This window comes from Osmerus mordax, chromosome 6 (assembly GCF_038355195.1).
Source record: "Osmerus mordax isolate fOsmMor3 chromosome 6, fOsmMor3.pri, whole genome shotgun sequence".
Classification (NCBI taxonomy): domain Eukaryota; kingdom Metazoa; phylum Chordata; class Actinopteri; order Osmeriformes; family Osmeridae; genus Osmerus; species Osmerus mordax.
The window spans coordinates 6,591,209-6,604,740 of record NC_090055.1 but is presented as its reverse complement, the minus strand read 5'-3'; the positions used below and the strand labels follow the sequence as shown (position 1 = coordinate 6,604,740).

The 13,532-nt window shown below is 47.6% G+C and overlaps 1 protein-coding gene across 1 annotated transcript in view; it reads right to left on the bottom strand.

Annotated features, from left to right (window-relative positions):
• The window catches only part of LOC136943969 (F-actin-uncapping protein LRRC16A-like), a 34,532-nt gene that overhangs the window by 8,468 nt on the left and 12,532 nt on the right, over positions 1 to 13,532 (bottom strand). The window contains exons 10-27 of the mRNA XM_067237470.1: positions 12,021 to 12,109; positions 11,334 to 11,428; positions 10,537 to 10,623; positions 8,992 to 9,095; positions 8,120 to 8,197; positions 7,230 to 7,306; positions 6,447 to 6,551; positions 6,142 to 6,211; positions 4,498 to 4,579; positions 4,310 to 4,409; positions 3,894 to 3,948; positions 2,995 to 3,167; positions 2,767 to 2,835; positions 2,242 to 2,335; positions 2,011 to 2,109; positions 1,519 to 1,647; positions 1,152 to 1,283; positions 82 to 257 (exon numbers count right to left, since the gene is read on the bottom strand). Of these exons, the coding sequence (XP_067093571.1) occupies positions 82 to 257; positions 1,152 to 1,283; positions 1,519 to 1,647; positions 2,011 to 2,109; positions 2,242 to 2,335; positions 2,767 to 2,835; positions 2,995 to 3,167; positions 3,894 to 3,948; positions 4,310 to 4,409; positions 4,498 to 4,579; positions 6,142 to 6,211; positions 6,447 to 6,551; positions 7,230 to 7,306; positions 8,120 to 8,197; positions 8,992 to 9,095; positions 10,537 to 10,623; positions 11,334 to 11,428; positions 12,021 to 12,109 (1,814 nt within the window). The remainder of the gene's footprint in view (positions 1 to 81; positions 258 to 1,151; positions 1,284 to 1,518; positions 1,648 to 2,010; positions 2,110 to 2,241; positions 2,336 to 2,766; positions 2,836 to 2,994; positions 3,168 to 3,893; positions 3,949 to 4,309; positions 4,410 to 4,497; positions 4,580 to 6,141; positions 6,212 to 6,446; positions 6,552 to 7,229; positions 7,307 to 8,119; positions 8,198 to 8,991; positions 9,096 to 10,536; positions 10,624 to 11,333; positions 11,429 to 12,020; positions 12,110 to 13,532) is intronic.

Below are 13,532 nucleotides of genomic sequence, written 5' to 3'. Positions count from 1 at the left end.
ACCCCACCCCACCTTACCCTGCCCTGCCCCTCCCCCTCTCCCCCTCCCTCACCCCAACCCCCAGTGTGGCTGCCCCGTCACCTGATCTTGTTGATGATGTCAACGCCGGACTGCTCCAGCAGGGTGTCCCTGACGAAGCTGCGAGGGACCACCATCTTGGCGGTGCTGGCTGTGATCAGGTCCTGCCTCAGGTCGGTCCTCCTCATCACGTGGGGGCAGAGGCCCTCGGCCGCGTCCACCATGGACTCCAGCAGGCTCTGGGGGGGGAGGGGTGGCGGGGGGGGGGGGGGGGGGGGGGGTCACCATGGATCGTGGCACAGCGTGTGTAACCGTCAGGGCGTGGACACGGGAGACGGGGAGGTGATAAGGTCTCTTCTTCTTCTTCTCTACATACTACATGGTCTGTAATGGCTGGTGGACTGCTTTTCCAGTGATGGTATTTGTGCTTGCTGCCTGCTCTGCTCCTCCCAGCCTGCCTGTCAGGGTGTCTGGCTGCCTGAGTGTTAAGGCTGAATGAAATAATTCCCCCCAAGGTTAGATTAACTAAAGGAAATTAACCTTCCTTTACAGGGACGTAAAGTGTGTGTACATGTTTGTGTATCTTTGGTTTCGTGTATGCGTGTAGTTACGTGTGTGAGAGAGTGTGTGTGTGTGTGTGTACGAGCAGGAGGCTGCAGCTCAGATTAAATCAATAGACCAACAGGAGAGATTGTGGAGGCCACACCGGACTAGAGGGATATAAGCTTTCCTCAGACTACAGCACCGACTGAGCCAGCTACTTCATGACACATTCTCATCAGGAAAAAGTCCTGTTCTGTAATCTTAGCCACCCAATTCATCACATGACGAGAGAGGATGAAACTGACAGATTTCCAGCGAGGTTTCCATGGTGCTGGCCGACAGCCTGTCAGAGAACATTTACCCCAGTGTAAGCTCAGCAGGCAGTACGTCGCAGGAATATAAACCACATCCTAGGAATATAAACGACATCCCAGGAATATAAACAACATGGCCCGAAGGCTGGGTTGCTGGGAACAATGTTGAGGGGAGGAAACGGCTGACCTGACCTTACCGTACAACAGCCGCTCTCAGTGACCCCCGCAGACCTTACCTAATGGCACTTTAACCTTTGACCTACTTGTTGACCCTACCTGGAGCTGTTCGTCCATGACCCTGGCGACCTCTCCTGCCATGGACTCCAGCTTCTCCTGGATTGGTCCGACGGAGGCTCCGTTGACCTCCTCCCTGGAGGCCACGCCCAGGTGGTAGAGGTTGGGCAGCAGCTGTGCACATGCAGGGGGGGGGGGGGTCGAGGGTCAGACTCATGGTCATGTAGGTACAGAACAGACAGCTACAACCGTAGAAACCAAAGGCTGATGTCCTGTAAGACTGATTTAAACTCCTTTTGAAGTAAACTATTAGTATATAGTGAAGAACTAGTTCTATGGAGTATTGTGTCCATTACAATAGCAGTGGAACATTAAAAACACAGGGTGGTTTTCTGCTGGCTCCGCCCACCGTCTTGGAGTTCCTGGCATCCTTCATGAGGTTCTCTGCCACCTTGACGTCTTCCAAGATGGCGTCCGTCTCCGAGTTCCTCAGAGAGTTCAGGTGGTCCTGGACCTTCACACAGATCCTGTCAATCATCTGCAGGGGAAGCAGGGGGTGGAGGAGGAGGAGGAGAAGGCGGAGAAGGAAAAGTTAAGGATAAATAAAGGGCGGTTTCCTGCAACGAACCACATGCCTTCTAACATCTCACTTTTCTCAAGATGAAGCATGAGAGATGAGACGAAGGGGGACTTCAAAGCACCTTAACTACAAAACAAAAGCCTCCTTCACTTTTCATCAGACGCTCTTTTGAAGCCTCTCAGGCGAGAGGGAACCCCCTCTCGACGCGTCGACCTTCAAACCACAGACACACGTGGTCTGTCCTCATCCAGTCACTGCCGTCATTACACCAGGACTGAAATGCTAATTCAACGTGAAGAAGAACGTGCTGGGGAGGCTGACCTGCTGGGTGGTCGTCGTAACGATGCCCTGCTGCAGCCGATAGGCCTGTTCTTGCTGGTACTTCCTGGTCTCGTGGTTCCTGTACAGGCAGTGCTCTATCTGGAAACGGGAAGGAGAAGGCATTGAATACCCTTGGTGAAGTTCGAACAGGACTCTGACAACACGGACACATAACAACAGTATTGATCAGGCTGACGTGATTTCTGGAGACTGCGTAGCCAGACGGCTGACCTTAAGCAGTGCATCCTCAGTCTTCTCTGGGCTGGTCTTCAGGGCCTGGGAGGCATCCACAATGGGGATGGGCATGAAGCGGAGAGTGTAGTTCCTGTGGGGCGACACCAAGCAATGGATGAAGGCATCAAAACTTTATTGGAACCAGTGAGTATCAGTTACATGTGAATTATTGCTCAAAAGAACTGTTCATGTTCTGTGTCCGTAGTAGGAAGTAGAGTAGACATCATTTATTCATTGGTTTCACATGGTGTGTTTATATTTTCGAATAGATATGACTATTCATGTCCCATGCTGAATATGAAAAATCCATCTGATAGCCAATTCAAATTGGAATGTCTTGGTTAGGGGTTTTGATATATTATTTGGTTTATGAATACATTTCCATTTACGGCGTTTCTTATTTCAGTGCGAATGGCGCAGACTCTCCAGGGTGGTCAAACAGACTCTGATGATTTTAATGTTCCAGACCACAGCTGTATGAATGTACCCATCAGTAACAGACGGTTTCACGGTGACACTTACTTCTCCAATGCTGCTGCTACGTCCTGCAGGCCCTGAGGGCTACTGTTGTTCTTGTCCCAGATGACCGTCCTGTACAACACACACAGTGCTCAGTCAGAACACTTTAAACAAGCAGTTCAGACACACTCGCATCTCCACTGTACACCGTTGATATATCCTTTAAATATCTGAATGGCCATGTGTTCTGAGTTTTTCTCAGCCGGCATCTCCCTGACCTCTGACCCTCACCTGAGCTTGGTGTTGATCTGCAGGGCCTTGGCCAGCATCTTGGCCCCCATGTCTCCCATGGCGTTGCCACTGATGTCCAGCTTGGTCAGACTGCTGTTGCTGCCCAGGGCGTTGAGCACGATGGTCAGGTCTGTCTTCAGCTTGGAATCGGCCAGGGACAGGGAGGTCAGGGGCTGGAGGGATGTGGAGGAGGGAGGTGTTAACTGGGTTCAGGGAAACTATTTACTCCACTACATTTTGGGAAAATATGCTGCAGTGGAGACTACTAAACTGTCTTTCTTTCTCTCTACTCTACAGTAGTGAGAACCCCTCTACCCCCTCCTTGGCCAACCGTCCAATGTCAAGCGTGACAGACCCGGCAGAAGTGAGATTTCCAAACTCCGAAATACAAATGAGCCTGAGGTTCTACATGTTCTTCTTCCAGGCTCCAGACCAGTTGAAAGCTGCTGTTCTACACTGATATGAATTAAGCTGCCAGATCCCATAGCCACAGCTTAGAGACCCAGCATCCTCTCAGACTGTTAATACATGTCACACACACACACCACGACTGACCACATAGAAGATCTGCTGTCAAAGGAAACATATGCTTATCTCTGCAGCCCTGTGTGGTGTCAGAGTGGGCTGTCTGATCCACACAGCAGGGACACAGACAGAACCAGACCCCCGCCCACCCACCCACCTCATCCATCCATCCCAGCCCAGCAGACAGCATCCTTCCCTGCCCCACCGAGACTATCCCTCCCTGGCCTACTCATCATCCCTCACTCTCCAGCCTTTCACACCCCTAACCCCCCCCCCTCCCTCCAGGGGGCGGGGGTTATCTTAGACTGTCTGTACCTGCACCGTCAGATAACAGCCCCCGCCCCCCCCTCCTTTCCAGAAACGGAAGAACTCACCGACTCCTCCTCCTGTATCATGTGGACCAGATTGTCCAATACAGGAGCCAGGTTCCTGAGGGAAACCACAAGCAGCATGTTAGGTACACCTTTGGAATTTTGAATTACAAATAGTAGCATATGGCATCATATCCAGTGTGTGTGTTTGTGCAGACATGTTTTTGTGTGTGTGTGTGTGTGTACGAGGAGTCAGATAGTTGAGCGGTTATGGAATCGGGCTATTAATCAGAAGGTTGTCGGTTCGATTCCCGGCTGTGCATAATGACGTTTTGTCCTCGGGCAAGGCACTTCACCCTACTTGCCTCAGGGGAATGTCCCTGTACTTACTGTAAGTCGCTCTGGATAAGAGCGTCTGCTAAATGACTCAATGTAATATAAATGTGTGTCTGCTTCACCCCATCCCTCCCTAGTCCTACTTGGACTTGATGTTGTTGAAGTTCTTGCCCAGGGCGAGGTGTCGGATGGAGCGGTTCTTGGCCAGCCACACCAGCAGAGTGGACAGGTCCGAGTCCAGGCCTGCAGCAACACACATCACAGTCAAAAAGCTGGAAAGGAGAGGGGCCTCCTGTGCTGACAGGCTGACGGACCTGGTACTGTTGCTCACCGTTGTCTGAGATGTCCAGGCTGGAGATGTTGGGGATCTCAGCGATGCAGCCCTCCATGATCTGAGAGCCTCCAGACCGCAGCTGAGGAGCAGAGAGAGAGAGAGAGACAGAGAGAGAGAGAGAGAGAGAGAGAGAGAGAGACAGAGAGAGATGAGACCCATATCAACTGAGAGATGAGATGCATGTTGAGAGAGAGAGAGATGAGGTGCATGTCTACAGTAGCCGATAACAGAGAGCGATCAGAAACATGTATATTATTTAAAAGTGAGAGGGAGAGAATGAGAAAGAGAGAGAGAGAAGAGGGAGAGAGAAGGGGAACACGTCTACAGTAGCTGTGGAAGAGGGAAGATCACTACCATAGAGGGTAACTAGATGAAACAAGAAGACTAACTACTGAGTGTATTTGTCATGGAGAGCAGTTTGTAGAAACAGGAAGACTAATCGTTGAGTGTATCTGTCGCTGTGTGTCTAAAGTGAGGGTCTAAACCTTAGACGCAGGTGGTCAATGAGAGTGAGGGTGACTGACAGGTGCAGGTGGCTGGTGAGGACAGTACTTACACAGTGGCCAAGCTTAAAGCAGCGTGAAGAGGGGAGACAACAGCAAATATGAGAGCCAAGCCTACAACAGACTAAACATACTGCACAATCAAGCAGAGAAGCAGTCCCTAACTATCCCTTTAACTGTTCACACACACACACACACACACACACACACACGAGACAAGCTGTCTCAAACAAACGGATGATTAAACAGTCCGATAAGTTGGAGGGAATTTAATATCAAAGGCTATCTTTAGCCTTTTTATTGAATCTGTGTTAAAGTGTGGGTGGAAGGCCAGGGTTGCTTGACAAAATTAGCAATTAGAAAAAGTCAATCTCCTTCCTCCGTCTATATGGTTTTGATGCCAAGTGATCCATTACATTTCTGTTTAATAGTGGCATGTTGCGTCGTTTTGGAGGGAACTCATTTTGGTGATTGCAAGGAAATGTGTTCAATCAGCACTCTGGGAATCAGCTGACAAAGCAAGTTAGAGTAGAACTTCATAGGTTGAAAGATAAAAGAGTTCTGTGGCAAAGGTAGTTCAACTTCCCTTATCATGTTTCATGATCAAATGTAATATTTTCTCATCCAAAATGAGTCATCAAAGCAATCTATCAGGTTCAAAAAATCTGGAAAAGAGACTGGAATCTGAGGGGGGCTTGTGCAGTTTACTTTATCCACATGACTACAAACCAAATCTCAGTTGGAAAAAAATTGCTGTGATGTTTACATATGTTAATCCAAAATTCAGATGAATATTCTCTCTGACAGACGGTGAGTGGTTAATTAGCTCCGTGGTACCATGGAGACACATGGCTCTGGGGCCCTGGAGCGCGAGCAGACAGCAGCTCCCTCAAACCACGCTCTCACAGAGCTGCTCTGGTGTAGCCCAGCCTGCTAATCCACAAACACACATCTAGCCCGGTAGCTTCTTCCTCTGAATCCCCATGATGAAGTACCAGGGGCTGCCTGGAGAGGACCGCCCTTCCTGTGTAGCTGATCACTTTCCATCACGTTGATTTGCCACGAAGAAGACACAGAAACAGACACAAGGTTTGGTTCCCTGAGCATGTCCTTGCACTGGGGAGATCAGGACTCTTACCTCACAGCAGCTGATGTCTAAAGACACTTCCTTCAAGTTGGGGTTACTGGCCAGTCCTAGCAGTAGAGCCCTACACAGACACACAGAACACAAGCATAAAAACCTCAACAACAGAAAACCTTCATTTACAGGGGTCAGAATAAATTAGGATTACAAATTAAAATCGTGAAAAAATATTAATGACAACCACAGGGAGAACAGAAGAGAAAGATTGGAATCTGTGTAACTATAAATACTGGAGGGGGAGAGAAGAGAGAGAAAAGAGAGATAGAAAGAGAATGAAAGGCAGAGGGAGAGAGCCTCACTTCAAGGCCTCCGGGGGCAGCTTGGTTCCTGACAGGCTGATGCAGCTGAGAGCCATGGCACTACTGAAGAAGTGCTTGAAGGAGGGAGGCGCATCTTTGCCCTTCCTGGACACCCCCCCCCCAGCACAACACACAGCCACAACAGGGAGAGAAGGCAAAGAGAGGTGAGAGACATGTCCTGCTTCGTGAGCACTTCAAAAACATTCTCCTGAGATAAAGAACCAGACAGGGCAAAACAGACACATCCTGTATAGATAACAGCGAAGTAGCCTGTAACCACGCAACACTAACTCTGCCATGTCCCAGTCCTGGACCAGGAGGGTTGGGGAAGGGGTAGGAGGGGGACAGGAGAGAGGGGGGTATGAGGGGGGCCACTGTCCATCTGCTGCTCCCCTCCCTGGGGGAATGCCAGAGTCCAAGCTGAGTGTTCTGGTCAGGCAGCAGGTTCAGACTGTACAGACACGTAGGAAACAGCAGAGGGCAAAAACCCAACGCTGTCTACATAATCTGGAGTTCTAGACTATCACTCATCAGCAGATAGCAGTGGTTGTAGTAGGACAATACCGTTGGCATGCAGATTTAGTGTAGACAATTGTGTTACCATGGTGACATTTCTCCGTTTACCTGTTATCTAAGTCCCTCGATTAGTGACCGAAGCTTCCTGATCAACCTGATACTGTTTCACTAAACCGATGTCAATGTGAACAGTCAGTTAGGTCTGTGTGTGTGTGTGTGTGTGTGTGTGTCTGTATGGCTATATCACAAGTTTAATGGGTGTTTCACCTGTGGGGGAAGACACTTTTTGACACGTTGAGGATGGAGAGATGCTGGGTGGACCCTCTGAGCAGAGCTGAACACACCTGGAACATAAAGGAGAGGTTAGCTGCTAGCTATTAGCATACACACAACTGGAACACAGGGGACAGATTAGCTGCTAACTGTTAGCATACACACAACTGGAACACAGGGGACAGATTAGCTGCTAACTGTTAGCATACACACAACTGGAACACAGGGGACAGATTAGCTGCTAACTGTTAGCATACACACAACTGGAACACAGGGGACAGATTAGCTGCTAACTGTTAGCATACACACAACTGGAACACAGGGGAGAGGTTGGCTGCTAGCATCCACACACAGCATGGCTAATAATACATTAGTCACTTATGTGTCAATAAATCAAGAGAAGATTATTTTACCAAACAAATCTACCTCTATAGACATCGGCACATTGAGACCTGAAAGGTTGTTATGGATTTGTAACGTTCAGACGTGTGCGAGTTGTAATAAAGTAATGAATGGGGATGGTTGGACAACCATGACTAGGACATCTGTGTGAAGCAGTGCAACAGCCAGCAGTGAGCTACAACCAGATCAATACTGTCTGCAGCAGCTGCACAAGCTGCTGCTTATCACACAATCAATAAGGCGTGTTTGGCTGAGGCCAGGTCAGAACGTCACGTACTGTATTCGTAAAGTAGAACTGGATCCATATAGGACCAATGATGGTGTTTAGATAGTATGAAAGTATTTGGAAATTAAACACTTCTACACTTAAGTGCTCTAACCTTAGTGAACAGAACTGATTAAACCTAACAGCGGGCAGTCAAATGTTTACTCCACAGTGTCTCCATTCTAGTAACTACGTGAGAAGGCGGTCCTTCACTCACCTGGTCCAATGAGCAGTCAGTGTTGGACAGGTCAAGGGTCACCAGGCTGTTGGGTTGGGCCAGGAAACTGTAGAAATTCTTGGAAAGCCACAAAGTTCCCAATCATACATTTTATTTGAACCCAATCTTAAATAAATCTTTACAAGATGCACCAGAATGTCACTTGCACTCAAGCAGCATCTAGTATATGGCAACAGACCATGAAAGTCACTGCCAACCCATCATGATTTGCTTCCTTGCCGACCACATATCACTCTGGTGGCCATAGTAGCGGTTGTCAGTGGCGACCCCCAAGGTGATGATCTACAGTGCATGAGGTCAGAATCGAACATGGGTTGCCACGGGGACCCTGAGTGATGCTGTATCGGGGGCTGACAGAATGTTGAGGTGAACGTGTGTGACCCATCAAACACCGAGCCAATCAGAGCTGCAGTCTGCAGGCAGCAGTGTTAGTTGTCAGTAGTAGGGGAGGCGAGCCCTGAACCAGACTGATTTAGGACCCAGCGAACAGGGCCTCCACACAAAGCCACAGGACATCAATACTGCAGTGTGTCGCACGACCAATCAATAGGACCGTATTGATAGTAGCATCAGCCAGAAATGCATTCTGTGTGTGTTTGTGTGTGTGCTTGCACATCCCTGTTTTAGATCATTGATATGCAAACCAAGCTGTTTGTCCTTTTTTCCTTTTTTTTAGATCCAGTTTAGGACATCCAGCAGCACCTCTGGTCATGTAGCTCATTAAAAAACACAGACTCATGTCATGACAACATCTCACACTGTTCCTGATGCAGATCTGGATCCACCTGGAGAGGGTTATGGCTAGTGTGTGTGTGTCTGTGTGTGTGTGTGTGCGTGCGGGTGTTGCGTACCTGCATGTCGTCGCCGCGGAAGGTGTTCCCTGAGAGGTCGAGGTGGGTGAGGCTGCTGGAGATGTGAGGGTTGGCACTCAGTGACTGGGCGAGGCTGTTCACCCCTGGAACGACAGCACCATGAGCGTCATCACTCCAACATGAAAGCACAATGAACCACAACACACAAACCAGACAGCACCAGGAGAGCACTCCTGGGAACACGCCAACATGGAGACTGTAGATGCTCTTCTCTCACAGCAGAGCACTGAGGTCTCTGATCCCTGTTTAGACTTTTCTCTCAGTCCTTCTTCAGCACAGTGAAAGACTACTAATGGGAGGGAATTTGTGCAATCTGCTGAAAATTCAGAACTACACATTTAAAGGGCACAATCACCCTATCCAATTAAAAGTGAGTGACCCACTCACTTTACAGGATGCAGGACGCCAGGGTGACAAATTGCCAGATTTGCAGATATGAATAATGGATAGTGGAGGGAGGAGATAAGAGTGGCCAGGCTTATTAATCACATCAAGAAGACCTCCTGCTGATGGTGGCATTTGTTTGAAAACTTGAAGTGTTTTAGTATGGCTAATTAGTAGGAATAATATGTACGAATAATGATACAGCACACGCTGGATGGAGAGACACTTGTAGTAGAATCGCAATTATGTGCTTTCCAGGATTTTTTTATGGCGTCTTCTCTCGTCTATGAACACTTACAGGTTAGACTACTTAGTTCTTGTGTTCTGTCAGGACTCATCCCTGTGCTCGGAGATAAGTAGTGAGGATTAGACTTTGGGTTGGCCTTCAGCTGGACCCCTGTCACGTGACCAAGCTCATATGAACTCTGACCTTTAGAGCTGTGACTCATGCCGGGATTCAGTCAGACATGATGCAGGCAGTAAGGGCAGTAGGAGCTGTCAGCTGGCAGACAAAAATAACTACTTTGAGATGGAGGAAATTGTGTGTATGTGCGTGTGTGCATATGCCTTTGAGTAAGCCTGTGTGTGCCTCCGAGCGTGCATTTGACTGTGTATGCCTGTGCGTCACAGGGCTGGGCCGGATTACACAAGTCCAGTCATATCACATAGGGAAGGAAGTGGGGAGAAGGGAGGGAGGAGGAGGGAAGGGAAGAGGGATGGGGGGAGGGTGGGAGAAGGTTTTAAGAGGGAATGGAGGAGCGAAGGGACGAGGGAAGAATGTGTTCCCAGGACCAAACTCCCATCCATCAGTATGGTTTGAGAGAAGACCTGGCTCAGCTCTCCCGGGGGACATGGATCAATACATAGATAAATACTGGGCTGTTAAGGTGCGTTAAAACGGGCCAGAACCCTGGCAAGACCGGCTGATTTATAGACATCAATCTATTATGAACCATTCAGTTCAGGCAAGCTTTTTTCGATGCCAGAAAAGAAAAAAAGCATTGTTAGCCTGGACATTTTGGGACCTTCAACTGCTAGCAGAAACAATTCGGTGAAACATGCTTGACATTGATAGTGTGGAAGCACAAACACTTAACTTTCAAATGCACATGAACACAAGAAACAAAGGCATGTATCTACCTTTGGGTGACAATGACGTTTTGGAGAAGTTCAAATGCTTGAGCCCCTTACGAAGTTTGGCAAACTGTGCTCCCAAGGAAGAGATACCTGCAGAAGAAAACAACATTCCCATGAACACCCTCATTTCAAACATCAGCCATGATATCAGTTTATTCATATCTGCATCTTGCAGTTTATTGTAACACCAGGAGACTGCTGCATCTGACATGAGAATTTTTGGTGTATCTTTAATTCATGATGACCGGAATAAGTTTTAGACTTTATAGATTTATGAAATATTCAACCAGCCAACATTCTGCTGAACACTCATGTTGTTTGTTTCAACAACCTTCTCTCAACTCCAGACAGAAGGAGTAGAGAGAACCTCAGGCTGTTCCTAATTTATCTAAAGAATACCCTCTACTGACATGTTATGAACTCAGCTCAGACACATCCTGAGGGCTACAGTATGAGAACATGCTGCGTTCAGCGATGGAGCAGCTCTCAGTGTCTTCTGAACAGAAACAGGGGACAGAGGTGCACAGCTGTCTCTGTCAGATGTCAGGGGGGTCAGATGGCTGAGCGGTTAGGGAATCGGGCTATTAATCAAAAGGTTGCCGGTTCGATTCCCGGCTATGCAAAATGACGTTGTGTCCTTGGGCAAGGCACTTCACCCTACTTGCCTCGGGGGAATGTACCTGTACTTACTATAAGTCGCTCTGGATAAGAGCGTCTGCTAACTGACTAAAAGTAAATGTAATGTCTCTGTGTCTTCTGTGTGACTGTCCCCTGTGGCGTGTGTTCTGGGAGCCGGGTACCTCTGTCCTCCAGGGGGTTGTTGGCCAGGCTTAGGGTGTGCAGACCTGAGACAGGGTTGTGGGCCAGAGCACCAGCCAGCTTCTGAGCAAAATCCCTTCAGAGAAGACAGCAGGACAGTATACCAATAAATGACAATGCAATAAAGCAATGGGTAGAGTATAGTAAATCTAGGCCAGTACTATAAAATAGTGGGCAACATTTGACATTAAAAGTGACATTAACTACCATTCAACTTCATGGCAATACCTATAGTAAATGCATTGTTGGTATTATGCAATTCCTATGTAGTTTAATGGAATTAAGTGTTAGCAATTTAGATTATTTCAAATGTGTACGAAAGCACAATATGGGGGAGGGGTGTCAGGGGTAAGTGGATGTTGTAAAGGGGCAGTAAAAGGTTGTGTTACCAAAACAAGATCAATGTTAACATCTACCTAGTCCTGGAAAGCCCAACCTCCCCCACAGCAAGTTTCACTTGTATAGTAACTTGTACCGCTAAACCAAAACGCAGTGTAAATACACAACAGTTCCTGTGTAAGTACCGTGTTCTTTACTACAGACATTGCTATGTAGTTACACAGCACATTCAAGTACCCTTAACGTAACCGTTTGATTCAGTTTGATTCTTTGCTTATTTGCATGCTAGGTAAATGGGCTTTGCGGTTGGGTACAGAGCGGAGGCTCACGTTTTCAGTCCTGCGTTGTCCAGAACCAAGTCCTCCAGACGGCTGGACCGTGCCACCACCTTCAGGATCTGGTCACACACGTCCGCCGACTTGACACACACACACACACACGTGAAGGCATCACAAGGTCAAGGACTTAGTCTCTAAGAGTCTCTTTCTTTACGACATCCTTACTGAAAGTCAGTACAGTTGCTCTATTGAGGAGCTCAGACATGGATTAACTTCGCAACAGATAAGCAGCACAGATAATGGAGCTAACAACCGATAAGCAACACATATAATAGAGTTAACAATCAGTTACTTTTCATCTTAAACAGAAAGAAAAATGTGGTCTAAACTACGGTTTGTGTTAACTATCTTGTGACATGCAGAATAATTTATACATAAAAAATTGAATTTAACAGAAAAAGGCTGTGTGGCCAACATTTAACTACATTTAAGATAGATTAAAAATGTATACGGGGCCATGCTTTCTAATGCTTTTGACCCATTTCCCTCTGCCTCTCTATCCTGTTGCTTCACACTCAAACGAATGCACGCGCACACACCCCCCCACACACACAGTCTGCAGGACAATGTTATAAAGCTGGGGTTATCTGTTGACTTTCATCAGACAAACACAGATCAAAATAATGTCACTGTGCAAATCGTGTTGGTCCTGCTAATTGGCATTCCGCATGTATGAGGCACATTTGGAGCAGCAACATGCTGATTGTTTCCAAACAGAGGAGGGATTGTGCGTGAGACGTCTCTTTCAGGAGGACGAGAGAGAGGGGAGATGGCACAGAGAGAGCTGTTGTTCTTTGCCAGGCATGGAAAGACAGAGAGTGAGAGAATGACAGAGAGAGAGAGATAGGGAGAGGGAGGGAGAGACAAAGACTGGAGGAGAGAGAGAAAGAAAGACAGACAGAGAGTGAGTGAGAAAGACAGAAAGGGAGAGTATGGAGAGAGGGCGGAGGTGGGCGGGTGGGCAGGGGGAGGGAGAGGGAGAGAGAGGGGAGGGGTGTGATTCTGGGTCACGGGATTCTGGGAGATAGAGTGGGCGTGTCTAATGGAATGTCCCAGATAGGAGAGTATACTACAGGGTACAGAGGAGCTTCTATCCCCGAACCCCACTACCGGATAGCATTATATCTAGTGCTACTGGCTAGCATTATAGCTAGTGCTATCTGGCTAGCATAATACCTAGTGCAAACTGGCTAACATAATACCTAGTGCTACTAGCTAGCATTATACCTATTGCTACTAGCTATCATAATGGTGCAACTAGCTACAGTAGCATGCTACATAGTGCTACTATAATACTACTATTATTATTACTAATAATAATCATAATAATGACTATTAATACTAGCATAATACTAACCAATAGCAAGGTCACAGACAGAGACAGTAATATCCATACAATTATGTACATCTGTGACACCCTAAACAGTTGGATTAGCTGGCTACTCACTCACATATAATTGAAAGCAAAACATTTAGGCTATCCTTTATTTGTGCTGTCCCGTT